The sequence below is a fragment of the Gossypium arboreum genome, chromosome 3 (assembly GCF_025698485.1).
Source record: "Gossypium arboreum isolate Shixiya-1 chromosome 3, ASM2569848v2, whole genome shotgun sequence".
NCBI lineage: Eukaryota > Viridiplantae > Streptophyta > Magnoliopsida > Malvales > Malvaceae > Gossypium > Gossypium arboreum.
The window spans coordinates 10,661,984-10,682,718 of NC_069072.1; the positions used below are offsets into that span (position 1 = coordinate 10,661,984).

General features: G+C 31.4%; 1 protein-coding gene across 1 annotated transcript; it reads left to right on the top strand.

Annotated features, from left to right (window-relative positions):
* Window positions 1–17,408: 17,408 nt before the first annotated feature.
* Window positions 17,409–18,790, top strand: LOC108475407 (uncharacterized). The gene has a single exon (XM_017777369.2). It carries the CDS (start codon window positions 17,705–17,707, stop codon window positions 18,662–18,664), a length of 960 nt encoding a protein of 319 aa, XP_017632858.1. The 5' UTR covers window positions 17,409–17,704; the 3' UTR covers window positions 18,665–18,790.
* The last annotated feature ends 1,945 nt before the right edge of the window (window positions 18,791–20,735 follow it).

Consider the following 20,735-nt stretch of genomic DNA (forward strand, 5'->3'; position numbering starts at 1 on the left):
TTATTCATATTATTTATGATATTATAATCATTTATCAATATAATATTATAATTAAATTAAACTTAGTGGAGGACATCATTGCTTGGCCGGCAACTTAATGCATATTGGGCATTTTGCCATGCAAACCCAAACTTCCATACTTTGAAATTTTTTTGGTCCTCACACATTCACCTAACATATTTTCTAAGTTTCTCAACTAAGTCCTTTCAAGTGAAATTCCCATTCATATGACTAAATTAAAACATCAAATTTTTCACACATGCACTATCACACATAGAAGATATAAAAATTAATTTAATAAATTTTATGACTCGGTTTTGTGGTTCCGAAACCACATTCCGACTAGGGTCAAAATTAGGGCTGTCACAGCTTGAATATGTGATTTTTGAATAATTTGATTATGTATAATGCCTTTTTAGTTAAGAGACTTTTTATTTGTTTGCAAGAAATCTATGCATTAAGAGTAGACTTGAGAGGTTATTGATGGACTACTCAGATTTGATGATAAATATTAGATATGTGGATTTGTTAATATTTTTATATATAGAAAACATAGGCAAGGTCAAGAAATTTTTTAGGGTTGAGATTAAATTGTAATTTTATGATAGTAAAAATATAATTTCACTATTTTAATAGTTTATATCTCTATAATTTTTAAAAGATTAAATGAAATTTTATAACTTTTAAGGGCAAAGTGTAATTTTATACTTATTAATTTAAAATTTTAAAATTTTAAAATATTATAAATAGAAAAATTTCCTATTTTAGGATGTGGAGGCCTTTATCAGCGCTTGACCTAAAATAATATTACAATTTAATATAGTGGATTGAGAATTTATAAAGAGAGAATAGTAGGGGAAAAGACATAGACACAGGGTCCAATTTCTTTGTTGTTTACTCTCTACATTGTTAATTGCTTTGCTTTCATACATTTTCATACTTATGTTTTAATTCCTAATAAAGTTTTTTAGAGAAACCAGCTCATTTCCTCTTTATTTCATAACCACTTGAAACTAACATGTATGAGAAAGAAGAAATTATTTAATACTTCAATCTTAAGAGAAAATATTAATTGATTTATTTTTGTTATTAGAGTGATTTCAATAAAGCAAGTATAAGAGTTTTGGCTCTGAAAAATTGCCAGTTATTATTATTAATTAAAAGAAATAATAAATTTGTTTTTTTTTATATCTAAAATTTATAATTTAATCTCTATTATTTTACTCTTGTTGATTATTGTATTATCAATAAAATAATAAAATATTATGTTATTTTCTTAAATATATTTTGTAAGTAAAATTAATTAATAAAGTAATTTAACCAAGCAAGTTCAAGCTAAGTGTTTTAATTTTTTCTAAGCTTTGGATTATTTCTGGAAAACATTATCCAATCGAATCATCAATATAACTGCATATACTTGAGTATTGGTGTATAATTTTTCTAGTGAAATCATTAATTTCGATTTCTTTTCTTCAAATAAATGCATGTATGCATGCTTATTTTAAAATTTTGTTTCAACTTTTTTTAAAAAGGAAAATGAAGAGATTGATTTTTTCTCTCATCTTATGATAAATTTCAAAATTACAAATTAATTTTTTTGGTAGAGAATAATAACATTAAGTGAAAACATTAAAATCAATCAAGCCCATGCACAAAAACATTATTCGACAACAAAACCTCTTGAACTAACAAAGGGGATCTTCAAATAAAATTAAATTCAAGGAACTATTAGACTCATATTGGCCATTTGATCCAACAATTGCATTTTAGCTTCTCAAAATGTAACAAATCTGTATCCTCCAATCTCTGTTGATGAAGCTGTGAATTAAACTAGCTCAGCTAAGCTACTATTGATGGTGCAACCCATCAGTAAACACTCAACAAGCAATGCATTATCGCATTCGATCTCTAATTGTCGATTACCCCTATCCCTTGCTATACGCAAACCTTCCAACATAGCATGTGCTTCAACTCGGAAGATCGTGTCCTTAACAACCATCATTGAGAAACCACAAAACTATCTTGCATCTGAATCCCTAAAAACCCTTCCAACCAAAGCATTACTGCTATTGGGTGGCATTGCTCCATCTGTGTTAAGCTTAACCCATCCCATTTTTGGTGGCGACTAATGCAAAGTCGACACAATTACTACTAATAGCAAACACAAGAAGATTATGGTTCTTCTATAGTAGCCAATAAAGAATGGAGAAAAGCGACTGCCATACAAACTTCTTAGATCTCTGAATCCTGGAATTTTGCAAATTCCATGATAACCACTCTTTATGCGGCAAGGAAAAAAACACACTTTGAACCGCACTTGGTACCATCGTTTGCTATACTGTTCTTGAAAATGGTAAATCACGAATCGCATGAATACTCGACTCTAATACTGAACCACATCTTGGACAATGACACTCATTTGTCATAAGTCATCTTGCTCGCTCACCATTTTTCAATAACCTGTCTATCCATAAAACCCATAGGAAGACTCGCACTCTTTGAGGCGCCTTAGTTTTCCGTAATAGTTTCCAACAGGTAGATGACTTGTCAAAACTAGTTGCAAATTCCTAAAAGTTTCAACACAAGAAAAATTATCTCTGACTGTCCATTTCCAAGCAAGCCTATCCAACGCTGCATTAACAGATAGATGAACCATAGTTATAATAGCAAACACAATATTATTGGGAAGAAAGCTATGTAACCGAAGCCAATCCCAATCCCCAATCATTTACCATATCACACACCGATAACACATCATCCAGTTGCCCACTTCTTTGAAAGAGTCCCTAAGCTGATCGAATTGATGAATCCACACGTCATTCTAGAAATTCGTAAGCCTACCATCTCCCAATGATCAAAACATATTACCAACCACCTTCGGCCATACTTTCATCAACTATCTCCAAATGAAGGAACAATTGTTCATTGTAATGGAATTCAACAACACCCATACAATTTTTACTTGTTCCTCACTAGTTCCACACACAAAGTGTCAGTTTTAGTAAAAATTTGATAACCCAATTTCAACAAAAATAACTTGTTTTATTCAGCTAAATTCATGATTCCAAGTCCACCAAACTCAATTGGTCAGCAACAATCTCCCCAAGGAACGATAGTTGGTCGCCTCGATTCTAAGGTAGAACACCAAATGAAATTACGAGCTATCTTTTCAATTTCATTACATTTAAGATTGGAATACGAACTGTGCTCATAAAATAGTTAGGAACAGCAAGCAAGACAGATTTTGCTAACGTGATTCTACCCGCTAAGGATAACCTTCTTGCTTCCCATCCATTCAACTTATTACAAACTTTATTTACCACAAAACCAAATGTAACACCCCTAACCCGTATCCGTCGCTGAAACAGAGTTTCGGAGTGTTACCGAAACATTCAAAACATTTTACAATCAATTCATGCAAGTTACTATTCAAATTTTGAAATCATTCATAACATCCCTAGATTGGGCCCTCGAGGCTCAATACAAGCATTAGAATCAAGTCAGGACTTAATCAGAACTTTTAAGAATTTTTCGCAGCTTTTCAAAATTTTTCCAAGGTGCAGGGCTCACACGCCTGTGTGGTCTAAGGGACATACCCGTGTGACCTTGGAACACGCCCGTGTTAAAGGCCGTGTTCGACTCCGTGTAACTATCTGACTTGTATACACGACCATGCCACACGCCTGTGTACTAGGCCGTGTAGCACACATGATTGAGACACACGCCCGTGTCTGCTCGTGTGCTCAATTCTAAGCATTTTGTTTCTCAAAATTTAGGTGCAGGGGACACACAGTCTAACCACATGCCCATGTTACCAGACCGTATGTCACACATGGTCTAGGCACACGCCCGTGTATCTGCCCGTGTAGACAAAATAAAGTCATTCCTAGCTTCATTTCTCACCTCAATCTTTGCCATAATCCTACACCACATCTTGCATTCACAACCCAACAAATCCAAGCATTTTATTCAAGTTAATTCTATCATTTAACATGATATATCATCACATACAATTACTAACCATTTCAAGCATTCTAATCAAGCATATTTCATCCATCATCGTGGCATAACATTTCATGCATACATGTTTACAATCTTACTGTAACGCCCCCTTTACCCGAGACCGTCGCCGGAGTCAAGCACGAGGCATTACTAAACTTATTTGAGCACTTAAACAAATTCAAACAATTTATATCACACTTTCCAGACAAGCTGTCCAACTGCGTTACAGATGAAAAAAAAATCATATCTCAAGTTACAAAACTCGAAATCCAAATCCGTAAATTTTCCCAAAATCTAGGCTCATATATCTACTTACTAAATTTTTTCTAGAATTTTTGGTTGGGCCAATTAGCACAGTTTATTAGTTGAAGTCTCCCCTGTTTCAGGGTTCAGCTGCTCTGACCCCTGTTCACTACGAACCAAATTTCTCCATGTACAGAATTCAAATAACCAAGCCGTTTATTTTTCTTAAAAATAGACTCAATAAGGAATCCATACATATATCGTATGACTCCTAATTAATTTTTTACAATTTTTAATGATTTTTACAAATCAGAATAGGGGAGTTCAAAATCACTCTGACCTTGTCTCACAGAAATTTAAATATCTCCTGATATGAAAGCCTTTTGCTTACACCGTTTCTTCTATGTGAAACTAGATTAAATAAGATTTAATTTCATATTTTATTCAACCTCTAATTAGATTTTCATGATTTATGGTAAATTTTCAAATTCAAACTACTGCTACTAACCAAAAACTGTTTTAGTACAAAATGTTGTTAACTAGTTTATAACATCTTTACTTCATTTCATTTAAACTCTATACATGCCATATAAATCTTCAAACATAAAACAAAAGCTACCGAATTGATCTGGATAGTGTGCTTTGTTGTGTTGATCCGATCTACCCACTTCACTTCAAGTCAATCTACATAAAAATATTAAACACACACAAGTAAGCTTATTGAAGCTTAGTAAGTTCATAGGTTAAAAGTAATGCTTACCAAACATAATATTTCCAAACAATACCAAAACATTTACTAAAGTTTCTGCGATTCACAACCATTGTTATAATAACTCACATAGTTGAGCTCAACAAGAATAACTACTCAATCTCTTTCATTTGGATCACTTCTCTTTATTTCTTATAATCAAATTAGGAAACGGCTTACGAAATTGAGTACGTCGTTGCTCAATGCCACGATTCACAACTCAGTATGGTTTTCCTCATTGAAATACCATACCTACATTTTTCAACTCGGTATGGGTAATGCCATACCTACATTTTTTTTAACTCAATATGGATTTGATAATACCATACCTACATTTCACATTCAAGATGGATAATACCATACCTACATTTCACAACTCAGTATGGATGATACCATACCTACATTTCACACTTTTCCATGGAACGACCATGGTCTTATCCGTCAATTCATCACACGTCACGATACAAACGTACTCAATCCTGCGTTTTCCTAATTTGCATTTCCACATTTATTCTTTCATTAACAAAATCTACACAATCCCACAACAAATTCAGTATATAATAACACATTATAAACTTCAATCATTCACAAATAAACATCTAATTCCAACCATATGAACTTACAGCTAATTTGTAGAAGATATTGAAATTTAGGGACTATTCATAACTTTTTCTTTTCCTCGTTCTTCTTTGGATTCTTGATCTATAATATAAAATATTTCTACTCATTAGCATGTATTTGATTTCTATTTCACTTCACAATTTATGCTGTTCAAATTTCGAAATTGCACTTTTACCCCAAAATTTACAGCTTTTCACAATTTAGTCCTGCTCAATTCACCCATCAATTGAACTAATTTTTCTCAATTAACACTTTATTTTATCATTATAAACTATTTCAAAACCTTTTATATTCTGAATTTCAACAGCAACCTTCAATTCACAATTTTTTCACAATTAGGTCCTAAATATCATTTCCTATCAAAATCACTTAATAAAACCACCTTAATATGAAATTAGAACTTAAATTTCATAATAATTCATCATAAAATTCCCTTATCCATCCAGGGTAACTTCCAATTTCACCCATAAAATCAAAAACTAATGAATTCTACAAGTGGACCTAATTGTAAAAGTCATAAAAACATAAAATTATCAAGAAAAAGCAAGAATTAAACTCACATGATGTAAAAATATGAAAACCAGCTTTCTCCAGACCTTCTATGGCGTTTTGGCTGAGAAAATATGAAGAAATGTCTAGATTTTTCAATTACATCATTATTTAACTATTAACTTTTATCTATTTCCAATTTTGCCCTTGTTCACATTGTTTTCTTGCTTATTTCATACCCAAACCGTCCAGACATTAACCTTTGGGTCTAATTGCTCTTTAAATCCATCTTTTAAATACTTAAGCTATTTACTCACAATTTAACAAATTTTGTGCTATTTTCAATTTAGTCCTTTTTAATTAGTTAGCCATCCAAACGTTAAAATTTTCTAACGAAACTTTAATACTAACTCAATGACACTCCATAAATATTTATAAAAATATTTATAGCTCGATTTTCGACTTTGAGGTCTCGATACTTCATTTTTGACCCGTTTGACCTAATAAATTCTTTTAATTCACTAATTTCACCATTTCACAAATTCTTCTAAATTCTTACTTGACTCATAAATATTAAATTACTATCTTGTTCAATCTTATTTGTCGAATTTAGTGATCTCAAATCACCATTTTCGACACCACTGAAAATTAGGCCGTTACACTTACCTTGGTTATGTCCTCATGTTAGACATAATTTGATCAAATACTTAACATATATGTGGTTAACATAATATGACATTACAAGTATATCAAAACAATCATTACTAGCCATTCCAATGGCTAGATTACAAGCATCGTTTACATTTAATGCCAATATGGCCAACATATCCTATACATGCAATTACAACCGCAAATGAATTAACATACTATACTGACATGGGCCGATGGATAGTGTGAGTGATCTCCGCCAAGCTTCCAATCCAGCAAGCTTCCGATTTACTCTAAAGTAGAGGAAAATAAAACAGAGTAAACATAAAATGCTTTGTAAGTTCGTATAACATGATACTTAACTTACCATTTATCCTATTTAAGATAACTAAGGTATATTCAACCAATTTGATCTCAAGCCCTACACACATCCTTATTACCCTTGTTAGTCATATATTCCATAGTAACATCAAGACATGTAAGGGCTCAACAACTATCAAGTTCTCATGCACATATGCTTTCCACATCATGTATTCATTCAACATGCATAATTCATCTCATTATTTTTAGTATAATTTCATAATAATTCATTTTGAGTTCAGACCATTCCATACCAAAACTTTTCTCATTTTATTCGAGTATTAATGTCACACAAGTAGTAGTGCATTCAAGGAATACGGGTCTATGATGAAGGATGAACATTCTCATCAAAGTAATTTCCATATACAAATATCATTCCATGTCAATTTATTTTAAATTTATCTTTGTCTTTGTCAGAACTTTACCCGTTGAATTTATTCAAAATATCGATAGATACACAAGTAGCACACCCAAGGTGTACAAATCAGAATTCGTCAAATCGTGTCCAATGGTACCCATAAGGTACTATTTCGTAGAGTACACTCTCGAGCCACACATGTATACAACAGGATTACCAGTCTAGGCTAAATCCTTTTTAAGACATATGCTCTAAGGAGCTCGATCTAGATTACCCGTCCGAGCTAAATCCTATCAGAATTGAGGTCGAAGGATTACTCATCCGAGTTAAATTCTATCCGCAACAAATGCAGGACTTCTTTCGTTTTGGGAAATCACATATCCATCAATTTTCTATTTATTCAACCAGATTTGAACACTTTTCAAGCATTATCGAGCATTTAATTAATTTATACATCCGTAACATTTATGTAATTCAAGTGAAACACATTCCACATTCATGTCAAGCATACAAGAAACATTTTATTCATTTACCATTTTATTGGGCATTTTCATTTATCGGGCTATATCAAGTAGGTGATCATTTCATATATTTATGACATTAATAAAATTCACAAACACAATATTTAAATCAAGCATAAAAACATATACAATTTAGTTACACGAACTTACCTCGACAATTGTTCGTGTACAAAAAATCTACTAATCCAACTTTTTCCTCTATTCCTCGTTCTAACTCAGAATTTGGTCTATCTAGATCTATACGAGTAAATTTAACATCAATTTATCACATTCTATATTCATGTGGACTAAATTTTCATCCTAGGCAAAATTACCATTTTACCCCTAACTTTTTTATAAATTACCATTTTGTCTCTAGGCTTGAAAAATGAAATTCATGAAATCCGACCCTCTACCCAAGCCTAGCCGAATTATACATACAAATTTTATGGCACATACATTTCACAAATTTCAGCATTTTCCATGGATTTTCACCATTTTTCATTTTAGTCCCTAAATCAAGTTTTCATGAAAAATCACTTTGTAAAAGTTGTTTTCTTTCATCAATCTTTCATTTTCTACCATAAATTTCAAATTTCCAGCATATACATTCTTGATGCAATTTTTATACCAGGATAACTTTTCAAATTGATCCCCCAAATAGATAGTTTAGGCTATCCCGGTTTCAAAAATATCAAAATTATTAAAAACGGGACAAGGAAACTTACCTAATTTGGCCATGAAAGTCTCTTCTCTCTCTCCTAGGGTTCCCATGTTTATTTTGGGGAAGAAGATGAGAAAATATGATTTTTATTTTCTTTTCATCTTTTTAATTAATTAATATTTTCACTTTCCAATTTAGTCCCTAGCCTTTTTCTCATTTTCCATGGATGAATCATCCAAAAATATCTACATACTTTTATTAATGGTCTAATTACCTTATAAGGACCTTAATTTTTGAATTCCATAGCTATTTGATCCTTCTAGCTACTAGAATCCAACTTTTTTATTTTATGCGATTTGGTCCTTCTCGTAATTAAGCACTTAATCAATAAAATTTTCTTTTCAAAATTTTCACACGAAATTTCTAGTATAATTTGGATCATATAATAAAATAATAAATAAATTTTATTTTTCAGCTCGGATTTGTGGTCACGAGACCATCGTTTGATTTCATCGAACTTGAACATTACACCAAACTTGTTATAACAAATTTCATTTTCAAGAAATTGAAATAGTAGTTTTGGGACTACAAATCTGAGTCCTAAAAAAAATATTTTAATATTATTTTATAGTTTATAGTATGATAGGAATATCATATGAAAATTTCGTTAAAAAATTTTACCGATTACATGTCTAATTTGATAAAAGGGACTAAATTGAAAAGGTGAAAAACTTGCTAATTATAAGAATTAAGTGATTAAATGGCTTGATTAATAAATGAGGGAGGACTTAAGTAATAATTATGCCTAAATTGATGGATGAGGCGACATAAGTAAGAAAAAAAATAAAGCCATTAATGGCAAAATAGTAAATAAATTGAAATTAAAAACAAACAAATTGGAATTAAAAGATTTTCTAGATATTTCTTCATAAAATTTGGCCAAGAACAACCATAGGAGAAAGGATTTAAGCTGGTCCTTCATATTTTGGCTTCATGTGAGTTCAATTCTTACCCGTTTCTTGTAATTTTTATGCTTTTGAGATTGTTACAATTAGGTCCAACTATATCTTACCTTAGTTTTTGATTTTATTGAAAATTTTAGAAGTTTCCATTTATGAGTTTATATTATTTTAGTTATTAAATGATGAATTTGAAATGTTGATGGATATTTAAAAGTATTTTGTAAAGTGAATTATGATGAAATTGTGATTTAGGGACTAAATTGTAAAGATGAAAAATTCATAGAAAAATTTTGAATTTTATGAAATACATGGGTTGCTATTGATATACATAAAAATCGGCTAGGCTTGGAATAAGGATTAAATTGTGTGAATTTCATTTTCTGAGCCTAGGGATAAAATCGTAATTAATTAAAAGTATAGGGGAAAAATAGTAGTTTTCCAAAGACATGTATTGGATTGAATTGAATATGAATTTTATTAAATTGAGTTAAATTCCTTCATATAGATCCAGATAGACACAATACAGAGTTAGATCGATGAAAAGAGAAAGCATCGGATTAGTAGCTTTTGTGTACACGAATACTTGTCGAGGTAAGTTCGTGTAACTAAATTGTGTATTTAAATGTTTTAAATTTAATATTTTTGTGTGTGACATGTACAAAATTTCCATGAATAATTATGATCACATATCTAAAGATATTTGCCAAGTACTAATTACTAAGTCCCGTTTGAACCTTGGAAATTCGATAGATACAAATGACATTGTCATTAAGGGTACCCGATTGGTTGTGGCCCTGCATGTGTTGAAGACACACCACAGTTAGCAAGAGCGTCCCGTTATTTAGCTCTTATGAGCATTCCATTATATGGCTCTCACGAGCTTCCCTATTTATGGCTCTCTTGAGCTTCCCGTTTATGGCCCGTTTGAGCTTCCCGATTATGGCTCTTATAGGCTTCCCGTTACATGGCTCACATGAGCTTCCTGTTGTATGGCTTGAAAGAGCTACCCGTTTATATGCTCACATGAGCATTCTTGAATATGAATTGATGGATATTATATGAATTAAAGGATTACTGTTTTGTATAGTTAGCGTGTACTACCGTGTATACATTGATATTTTAAATGATTCAATGGGAAAAATTCTAATGTGAAACAATATGAGTACAAAATGAATTATTACCCGTATATGCTTGAAATACATGAAAATGATGTTACTTTACATGTTGAAAAATGAAATGAAAGATACATGTGTATGGAATTTGCTTATTGACTACGTACATTTGTGATTATGAGTTTTTATATGAATTACATGACTAACATGCTTGATAAGGATATGTGTTTAGGCATTTGGCCAAATTGGTTAGAGTATGTTTAGTTTCCTTACCTTAAGTGTGAATTAAATGGTAAGTTAATTCCATGTTATACGAACTTACTAAGCTTTAAAGCTTACCCTATTTTATTTTTCCCTGTTTTATAGTAATTCAGAAGCTCATTGGGTTGGAAGCTTGGCGGAGATATCTCACACTATCGATCAGCTCATTTCGGTATAAATAATAAATTAAATTTGGTTATAATGGCATGTATAGGTTAATTAGCCAATGTTGGCATGCAAATGTTTTGGTTGAAACTAGCCATTAGCATGGCTTGTGATTGTTATATAAGTCCTTATCATGATTGATATGTGTTTTGGTATGTTTGAATGATGAATAGCTAATAGGCATATTGAGGCATGATTTGATTAGGTATATTTGATACAAATATGCTTATATATGTATTTGGTTAAATTGATAAGTATAGACACTTGGTCTTACGTATTGATATGTCATGTATAAGACTTGATTTTGACTTGACTTAAATGTCTTGTATTGGCTTGTGAATGTGTTAAAGTGTTAATGTAGGCAGAATACATATTAGGTGAGAAATGTGGCACTGGAAATAGCCTATTTTCGTCCACATGGGCAGAGATAAGGGCGTGTATCCCCTGCACTTTGAAAAAAAATTTGATGTCTTCCGAAAAATTTTCTGAGTTCCTAGTTTATTAGTCCTGACTTATTTCTAATGTATATTTTGGGCCTCAATGGCTCATATAAGGGACAATATGATTGATTACGATTGGTTTTTGATATGAATGTTAAATGATGTGAAATGTCTGCATTTGATCTGTAAACTTCGATGATGCTCCGTAACCCTGTTTCAGTGATGGACATGGGTCAGGGGTGTTACACTTGCCCAACGTAATTATTTTATGAAATAGAGGCATACCAAGATAAATTCCAATATCCTCGACATGTACCATACCTATATCTCTACAAATTATATCAGCAAGATCAACAGATGTAAAAGATTTCTTTCGATTTACCTTCTGCCTAGAAAATTGGCAAAAAAGACTAAGAATATCATTAACTTGAGCAACTTGGCTTGTATTCGCTTTACAAAAGAGAATAAGGTCATCAGTAAATAATAAATGAGAAAGTTTGGAGCTTTACTCAAAAAGAATAGTAGGGCCCAACTCCTTTGGTTAAAAATGTCCTCGATAAGGTGCCCTAACCTTTCCATGTAGAGTAGAAACAAATAAGGAGACAAGGGATCCCCTTGCCTAATTCCTCACGAAGGACGAAAAGTATCTATAACAAAACCATTCCAGAGTATCTGAAATGTAGCCGAAGACACACAATTCAATATCACAGTCACCAATAATTGCGGTATCTCAACATCTAGGAGAGTATTTTCCAAAAAATCTCATCCGATTCTATCATATGCCTTATCCAAATCAATCTTTATAGCCATCCCGAATTTTTTACCCTTGAAGCCTTTCATAGAATGAATGGCCTCTTGAGCCACAATAATTTTATCTTAAATACTCTTTTTAGCAACAAAACTCGCTTGATTTTGTTTAGTAAGTTTATCCATCAAAGGCCTCAGCCTATTAACAATCGTTTTAGTAACAATTTTGTACAACACCGTACATAAGTTAATAGGCCTAAACTAAGTAACACTCTCTGATCCCTGAACCTTAGGTAACAACACAATCAAAGTTCTATTCATCTTAGAATCTAATGGTCTCCCTCCAAAAATTTGCTGAGCGAGCAAGCTGATAGAGTCACCAATACTATCCCAATTCAATTGATAAAATTTAGCTTGGAAACCATCAACCCCGAGTGCTTTCAAAGGAGCTATACTAAAACAGCTCTACGTATCTCCTCATTGGAACCTGATAATAGTAAACTATCTCTATCAAGATTTCAAATTACAGGAAACTTACTATAGCAAGGGAGAAAACCACTGACTTGATAATCCATCGAGTAGAGATCCCTGGAAAATTCTACCACATGAGATTTCAATTCATCATCATCAAAACACTAGTCATCTCCAATTTTAAGGCCCTCAATCCTATTACGCTTCCTCCTTGTCATCGTGCAATTATGAAAATAACTTGTATTCTTATTACTACAAGAAAGCCATTTCACCTTAGATTTTTGAAACCACAAAATTTCTTCATGTTTTAAGACTTCTTCAATTTCTTGTCAAAGCTCTAATTCACAGTCACGAAGTTTTCCTAAAGCCCGTAGTTCCAAAATTCTTTGAACCCGAGCCAATTCTGAAATTATTCTCCGCTTACACACAAAGATATTACCATACACATTTTGGTTCTAATCCTGCACCACATACAAATTAATTCTAATACAAATGCAATGTGATATGAGAATTTTAATTTGATACGTTATATACATGAAATTTTTATTTTAATTCAATTATCACACGTCACTAATGCTAACATAAAAATAACATTTATTTTGGTATGTCATATACATTGATTTTCCTTTTACAATTTTACAATTACTTATTTTATTTATAAATAATACTTATATAACTTGTCGATTGAGTTTTAGTTTGATTGGCATAGGTATTGTTGTCAATACAGAAAGATATAGGTTCGAGTGTGCTGAAACGCATTATGCTCCTATTTATGAGTTGGAGAGGGATTATGAGTAGTTAAAGGCATTATATAAAAAGAACAAATATGATCAAAACCTTTAATAAAATTATTCAAAAAATATTTACCTAACATAAAAATAACTATTTACTATTTTTTTTAATTGTATTGGTGTGGTTGAAGGCTAAATATCTATAAAAGTATATCAAAGTAAAATACATGCTACTGTAGAAATGCTAGCCTTAAGACAATGACACGTCCAAGCTTTTTTTAAATTGTTTTTGAGGAAGATGAGGAATGAAAGAAAAGAAACTGAGAAAGAGAGAAAGAAAGAAAAGAGAAGAAAGGAATAAAAAATTGTATTTATGGTTTTATTTTTTATTTTGTGTATTTAAAATATTATATATTTACTATCATCTAAATATTATATTTTTATTATATATTAATATGAAAATGAAAAATATTTTATTATATATTTAAATAATATATTTAAAGTGATTAATTCATAAACTTGCACATTGATTGAAGTTTTGTGTATGATTATCTAAAGTAAATATTTAAAATAAAAATTTATTTAAATAATCATTTAAATTTAATTTTAAATGTTTTAGTCCGCGCACCCAATATATTGCAAGCTATATAATTTTTATTTTTAATTGATATTTTTATACTAAACCAATATTACACAATACCTAAAATAGTTGATGATGTTAGAAACCTAAAACTAAAAAGAAAATCTTAACTAAAGTTAAACATATATCACATTAATTAAATCATGTATTTAAAAGAGTTTGATTCATATATTTACTCACTGTATATATATCTATAGGTCGAGTTAGATAATACCAAAAATCAATTTAAAAAGAATCAAATTTGGCCCGAATTAACTCAATTCTATCTAAAAACACATTTGTACTTTAAATAATAAAATATTATTTTATTTTATATTTATAATTAGATATAAATAAAAATATTTTAAATCTTATTCAATTTAAATTCAAGACGAACTATTTGAGGAAATTTTCTTTTGTCTAAATGACAAACCCAATCTAATCTAATTTAGAAAGACCCGATCAAGTCAAGTTTAGAATAATTTATTTTAGCCTATTTGAATAATCATCTTATTAAATAAGTATTTACTACTTAATAAAATTGATTTTATAAATAATTTTATTATTTAATAAAATAAATTATTAGTAATTTATTAATTCTCATGCGTAAGGGCATTAACCCTACTGTTACAATAACATTTTCTTACCTCTTGTGTGATTATGGTTCTCCTTACTTTTTTTTTAATAAATTTTATTGAATAAAAATTGGAGACGATCAGTATTTAATTCATTTAAGTGTCTAAGGTATTTTCTTTTCTTTTATGTATACAATTAAAGGAAATTAAAATTTTATGTGTATTTTCTTTTAGGTATTTAATCAACGAGTTCGTATTTTTTTTTGGACGACTGTGCAAGGAAGACTGCTTAATAATGTTGAAAGATTTAGGAGGGGACTTTCGGATGATCCATCTTGTCATATCTGCGAGCATGATTCAAAGGATGTTTTACATATTCTTCGTGACTGCCTTGCTATTAAGGATGTTTGGGCTCAAGTTAATCCAGGTAAGTATTTTCCTAATTTTTTCTCCACACTTTCTCAAGATTGGATTCTTCATAATTTGCAGGTTAATGGCTTGATTCATGAAGGGGGAGCTAATTGGGTCTGTCTTTTTGGTCTTTTGAGTTGGCGTATTTGGAAAAATCGGAACTTATACATTTTCAATTGCAAACCTTGGAGCTCAAAGGAAATGGTCCAAGGATCATATAGCTGGGCTTTGCAGTTCTTCTTTACATCTCAAGTTGATGCATCGTTTGGTACCGAGACTACCTCTGAAGCACATCTCTCTGAGGAACGAGTGTATCTCAACACTGATGGAGCAGTTCACTTGGATTCTGGCTTTGCTGCAGCTGGGGGCGTCGTTCGTGACAAATAAGGGAACTAGATTATTGGTTTCCATAGATTTCTTGGCAAATGTTCAGTTTTTGACGCGGAACTTTGGGGCATTCTGGATGGCCTCAAACTTGTCCAACGAAGAGGTTATGATCAAGTTATTATCTATTCGGATTGCTTGGAAGTGGTCAAAGCTATTAGTGGATGCTCCATTACAAATTCAAATTCTGCTCTTATCCGTCGCATCCATAGTATTTTATCTCATGAAAGCCAGTGGTCTCTACATTATATTCCAAGAGAACATAATCATGGTGCGGATTATTTAGCCAAACAAGCCTTGTTAGGAAAAGAGAATTTGCAAGTCTTTAATGTTCCTCCTGATAGGACTATGAGTGTTACACTTACATATTAGTTGGTTTTTGATTTTCTTGTATCACCAAAAAAAAAATCATGTAGAATTATAAAAAATTAAAATCGATTACATATCAATTAAAATTTATTTATAAAAGGATAAAGATAAAAATTATATATAAATTTTGATTTAATGTGGAAATTGATATATAAACTTTAATTTTGTGTGATCATACACATTAAATTTTTATTTTGATTACAATGTGTATATAGAATTTTAGTTTTGAATTAATTGTTCAGATTAAAGAAATGAATATATCAATTTATATTTATATTTGATAAGTATAATTATTGGTGTATATAATAAGTAAACATAAAATTGTGTTATATAAGAGCAGGGCCAAGGGGTTAATAAGGCTGATCCCTAAAATGAAAATTTTCTTTTTTGTCTCTTTTATAATTTATAAAATTTTAAATTAGTAATAGTAAAATTACATATTGAGCCCTTCAAAATGATAAAATTTTAATTTAATTCTTTAAAAATTATAATAATAGAGGCTATTAAAATTGTAAAATTACATTTTCACGATCATAAAAATATACAATTTAATTTCGTCTAAAAAATTTTTTGACTTCAACTCTAAATGTTATATTGATATTGATGTAAGGAGTTGATGAAATTTAAATTAAATCCAATTATTATGTAAAAGAATTGCACAAAATTAATTTGCACATGGTTTTGAGATTCAAACATTTAAAAATAATTAAAATAAATTTCTCACACAGCAAAAGGATTAGCTTGAGGTAAAGGTCTAGAAGATGTTAGGCGTTTCGTGTCCACCAATACAATTACAAAGGTATGGTAATAGCAAAGTATGAGCAACAACAACACGTGAATTGTATTTGTATCATTAACTTCAATTACAAACCCAAAAGAGTAGCGTGTTAAATATTGTTACCACAACCCCAAATTTCGCAATCATTGAATTAGTAAAATACAAACAACTTTTTTTGATTGTCTTGGACCAGTCCGAATATTCGGATGTGCCGCCCCCACCCACCCCCCTTCACTTCCGTCCATCGCCAACTTCCGTCACCCTATGAAGCACCTCGACCTGCAAAGCAGGGACCACCCGCCCAAACTAAATAGCCAAGTTTTTCTTTTGTACAATTTCACATCCAATCACTACTACATATACATTATCGATAGACAATTCTCGCGCGTACATCACAACTACCAAAAATTTAAGGCACACAAATTATTTATAGAGTACACAAATCTTTGCTATCATGAAACCTTGGAGTATGAAATATAAATGTTAAAAGCGAATGAGCTGTCACCACGTCAAATAATAAGTGGTGGAATAACCGTCTTTATCTGTCCACCACGAACTCTTCCCATTTATTTTTGTATTTCTCTGTGTTCAGTCATATCTCTCACTCACCGCCACAACAACCGCCCGCCCAGTCCCACAAACAAACCACACTTTAAAAGAGGACCATATATTATTATTAGTATTTTTCAAATATAAAATAAAACAAAACTCTGATCAAATATGACTCATCAAAAAAGTAGAAAACACCAATGTTTGGCCTCTGCGTCGCTGACTCATCCGTCCCCATCTCAATCTGAGCAAAGCCCTCCCCCTCTTCCTTGTCTGATGTGGCCCCGATTTTTCTCCACCACGTAACCAATTGTTATCTGCCATTTCAGCGCTGCCAAATTAAATTGCCCTTTTCTTTCCGCCTTTAAAAACCCACCCTAACCACTTTCTCAAACCTCCTCTTCCCCAATTTCTCCTCTTATCTTTTCTTTGCTTTCCAAAGGTTTTGCTACTCTTTCTTTTAACTCTTCAACCTGGGCAGTGTTTGGTTCTAAACCATGGAAATTCCGGTTATCAACAGGATAAACGATTTCGAAGCTAGCATAAGCACTCTAAACAACCCATCTTTTCTTTCCCAAGTTTATGCCCTTTCTGGGATTGATAAAATCTACCAAGCTTATCATTTTTGGAAATGGGGAGCTTTGATTCTTGCCCTACTGGCCTCCTTATCTACCATAATCAATAGACTCAAGATTCTGGTTATCAGATTCCGACGAAACCATTCTTTACCATCTCGACCTCTTCTTTATGACACAGATTTTGATACTGACTCGGAGACTTCATCATGTTCATCATCGGACAACGAAGTAGAATATGAGGAGCCCTCGGCTTCTCAAAACTGGCGACAAGTTGATGAGGATTTTCGAGTGAGAGGATCGGGTCATTTTATTGACGATCAATGGCGGAACAGTGGCTCCACCCTGCGAAAGAGGAGAAGCAGCATCGGCGATCTGTTTTCGTGGGCTGAAGAGCTAACCAGCGGAAAAAGCGTGGTGAAGCTGTGGGACAACTTAGGATTAGGGTTCCGTTTGGACCTCGATGAAAGCGACAACGTTTTAAATGTTTACGACATCAACAAAGAAACAAAAATCAAGTCAATATTTGGGGAGAAGAGCGACTTTCAGGCGGTTTCAGCATCGTCGTCGTCGCCAGCAGTTGTAGTCTCCGCCGGCGGTGATTCGTCAACTCGACGAGTCGCCGTCAGTGCATGGGACACGCGCCTTGATTGCCGGCAGCCGGTGATTCTAACAGAATGGAGCCCCGAAAAACCCATGGAGAAAATCTCAGCGGTCAATACTGACGGCGTCGAGAAAGTTTATATCAGGGGTGACGTGAAGGGAATGTTAACGGTGGGTGATATGAGGAAGGCGAGTTCGCCGTTAAGGAACCTAACGGATTCTGAGGTTGAAACTTGGTGGGATGCTGACGCCGTCATCGTCTCGGACGAGTCAATGTAACTGTTAGTCCCGTTTATTTTGAATAAGACTTGATTAAAATGTGTAGAAAAAAATTGGAAAGGGTGCGAGGGTACCTTTGTAAATATTCATTTATTAATATTATTATTATACTTGGTGTTTTAGTAATTTGATACGTCTGTTGATAATTTGATTGGAAATCTTCCAGCTGCAGCTGGATTTTCAACCCTCTACGTATTTGTCTTCAACATTACGGTCCAAATTTATTTATTTTCTTTTTTCGTTCACAATAAATTAATGAGGAAGGCAATGATTTCGGGTGTCGTCTAATTATTAAGAACCAACAAATTTTCTTGTCATTTATAATGAATTTCAGTTGTACCTAATTAATAATAAAGTTAAGCCAACAGTGGGTGATTGCCATCTTGCTTAGCCATTTTCAAAGCAGCTCACTCAGGGTATTATACTATAAACTGAAGGCTCTTTCGCAAAACCAGCTGGTCTTCATCATTGTCTTAAATACTAGAAGGTTTGTACCTCCTCATCACCATGCATTTGGACAGCTTTTATCCATCACCAGGAATATTAGTACATTACTTCAACATCTCTCCCTCTTTTACTCTGTGTTGGTAATATTATTTTAGAAAAAGTAAGTCAACCATATTATAATTATTACTCAATAATTATGTTGTATAGATATATCTTTTGTATAAAAATTATCATATAAATGTATAAATGTATAATGACTTTTTGACTTTCTAATTTTATAAAATAAAAAGTCATTTTGATAGTTTATTTAATTCGTCATCTCTTTTAGTTCTTTAGCTAATATTTTTTTTAAAATTACCTCAAAATGGATAAAAAGTTAGAGTTTAATGTATCATACATGTAAATTACATGTTAGCATTTAGTTAATTTTAAATTTTAAAATATAAATTTAAATATATAATTTTTTTACTTTTTTAATAATTTTAATGATGTTTAATTTTTAAAAATAATTTTTATATATTTTTGAAATCTTTAAAATTTCAAAACTAATTAAATATTTACGTGTTATCCACATGTATGTCAGATTAACAAAGTTAAAAAAGTTAATTTTTCATTTATTTTGAGGTGATTTGATAAAAATACAAATTTAATTATTAAAAAGTAAAAATAAAATGGAGAGCTAAAATAATTTTTTTAAAGTTTAAGAATAAGTAAGTTATTATAGAAAAATGTTATTAAAAGATATATCTATGAAATGATATTTCATGAAAAATACACTCATTAAATATATATATAAAAAAATTAATTAATCATTTTACGATCCTACTTAAAATGTTGAGTGCTTTATTTGGGCCATAAATGAAAATGTTTTATGCACGTCAAAGCCACCATATATTTCTAAATTTTTATTTTCTTCTTTCAACTTTCTTACTTATTTTTCTAATAACTAAGGCTTTTAAGATCTCTTAATAGGAGACTTCAATATAGAATAGAAGAGAGGTGTAGATTATCACAAATAATAATCTATTAGATAAAAATATTAGAAATTTGTGGTCACAATTTAATTCGTTAATTAGCCGAGTTAATGTCTTAATCAAATTTCAATTGAAGAGGACCTTATATACATAAACCTATATTTTCACCGCCTTGGTTTGAAATTTAATCAACAAAGAATTTTAAAAGAAACTTTCAAAGTAAAAATATATATTAGATATCAAATTTAGAGTAAATATTTTGATTAAAAGTAATTGATTAATAACTTATATAGTACATACATATATGTATTCAACAACTTTTATTAGTCATATTGGACTTTGATTAAATTTAAAGTTGAGTCGAGTAGACTCTTAAACATGAGACAATTTTTCCAGTGTTATTTTTTCCATCTACAAAACTCAAAATTAAAATCATATTTAAAGGAGACATTGAACTTCTTATTATTTAATCCAACAATATTGTTATCATAAACGAGAATAGAACTTTCGATCTCATGATTAAGGAATGAAGTAAGGAACCACTACATCACACCTCATGGTATCTCATGTTCAATTAGTTGTTTGATTTGTTGGAAAAAAGTCTTACCACATCCACTTTTAAAATGTATAAAAGCATTGCATGCGGTAAT

Excerpts from the sequence above, each read along its gene's own strand:
- LOC108475407 (XM_017777369.2), top strand. The coding sequence starts at position 17,705 with ATGGAAATTCCGGTTATCAACAGGATAAACGATTTCGAAGCTAGCATA.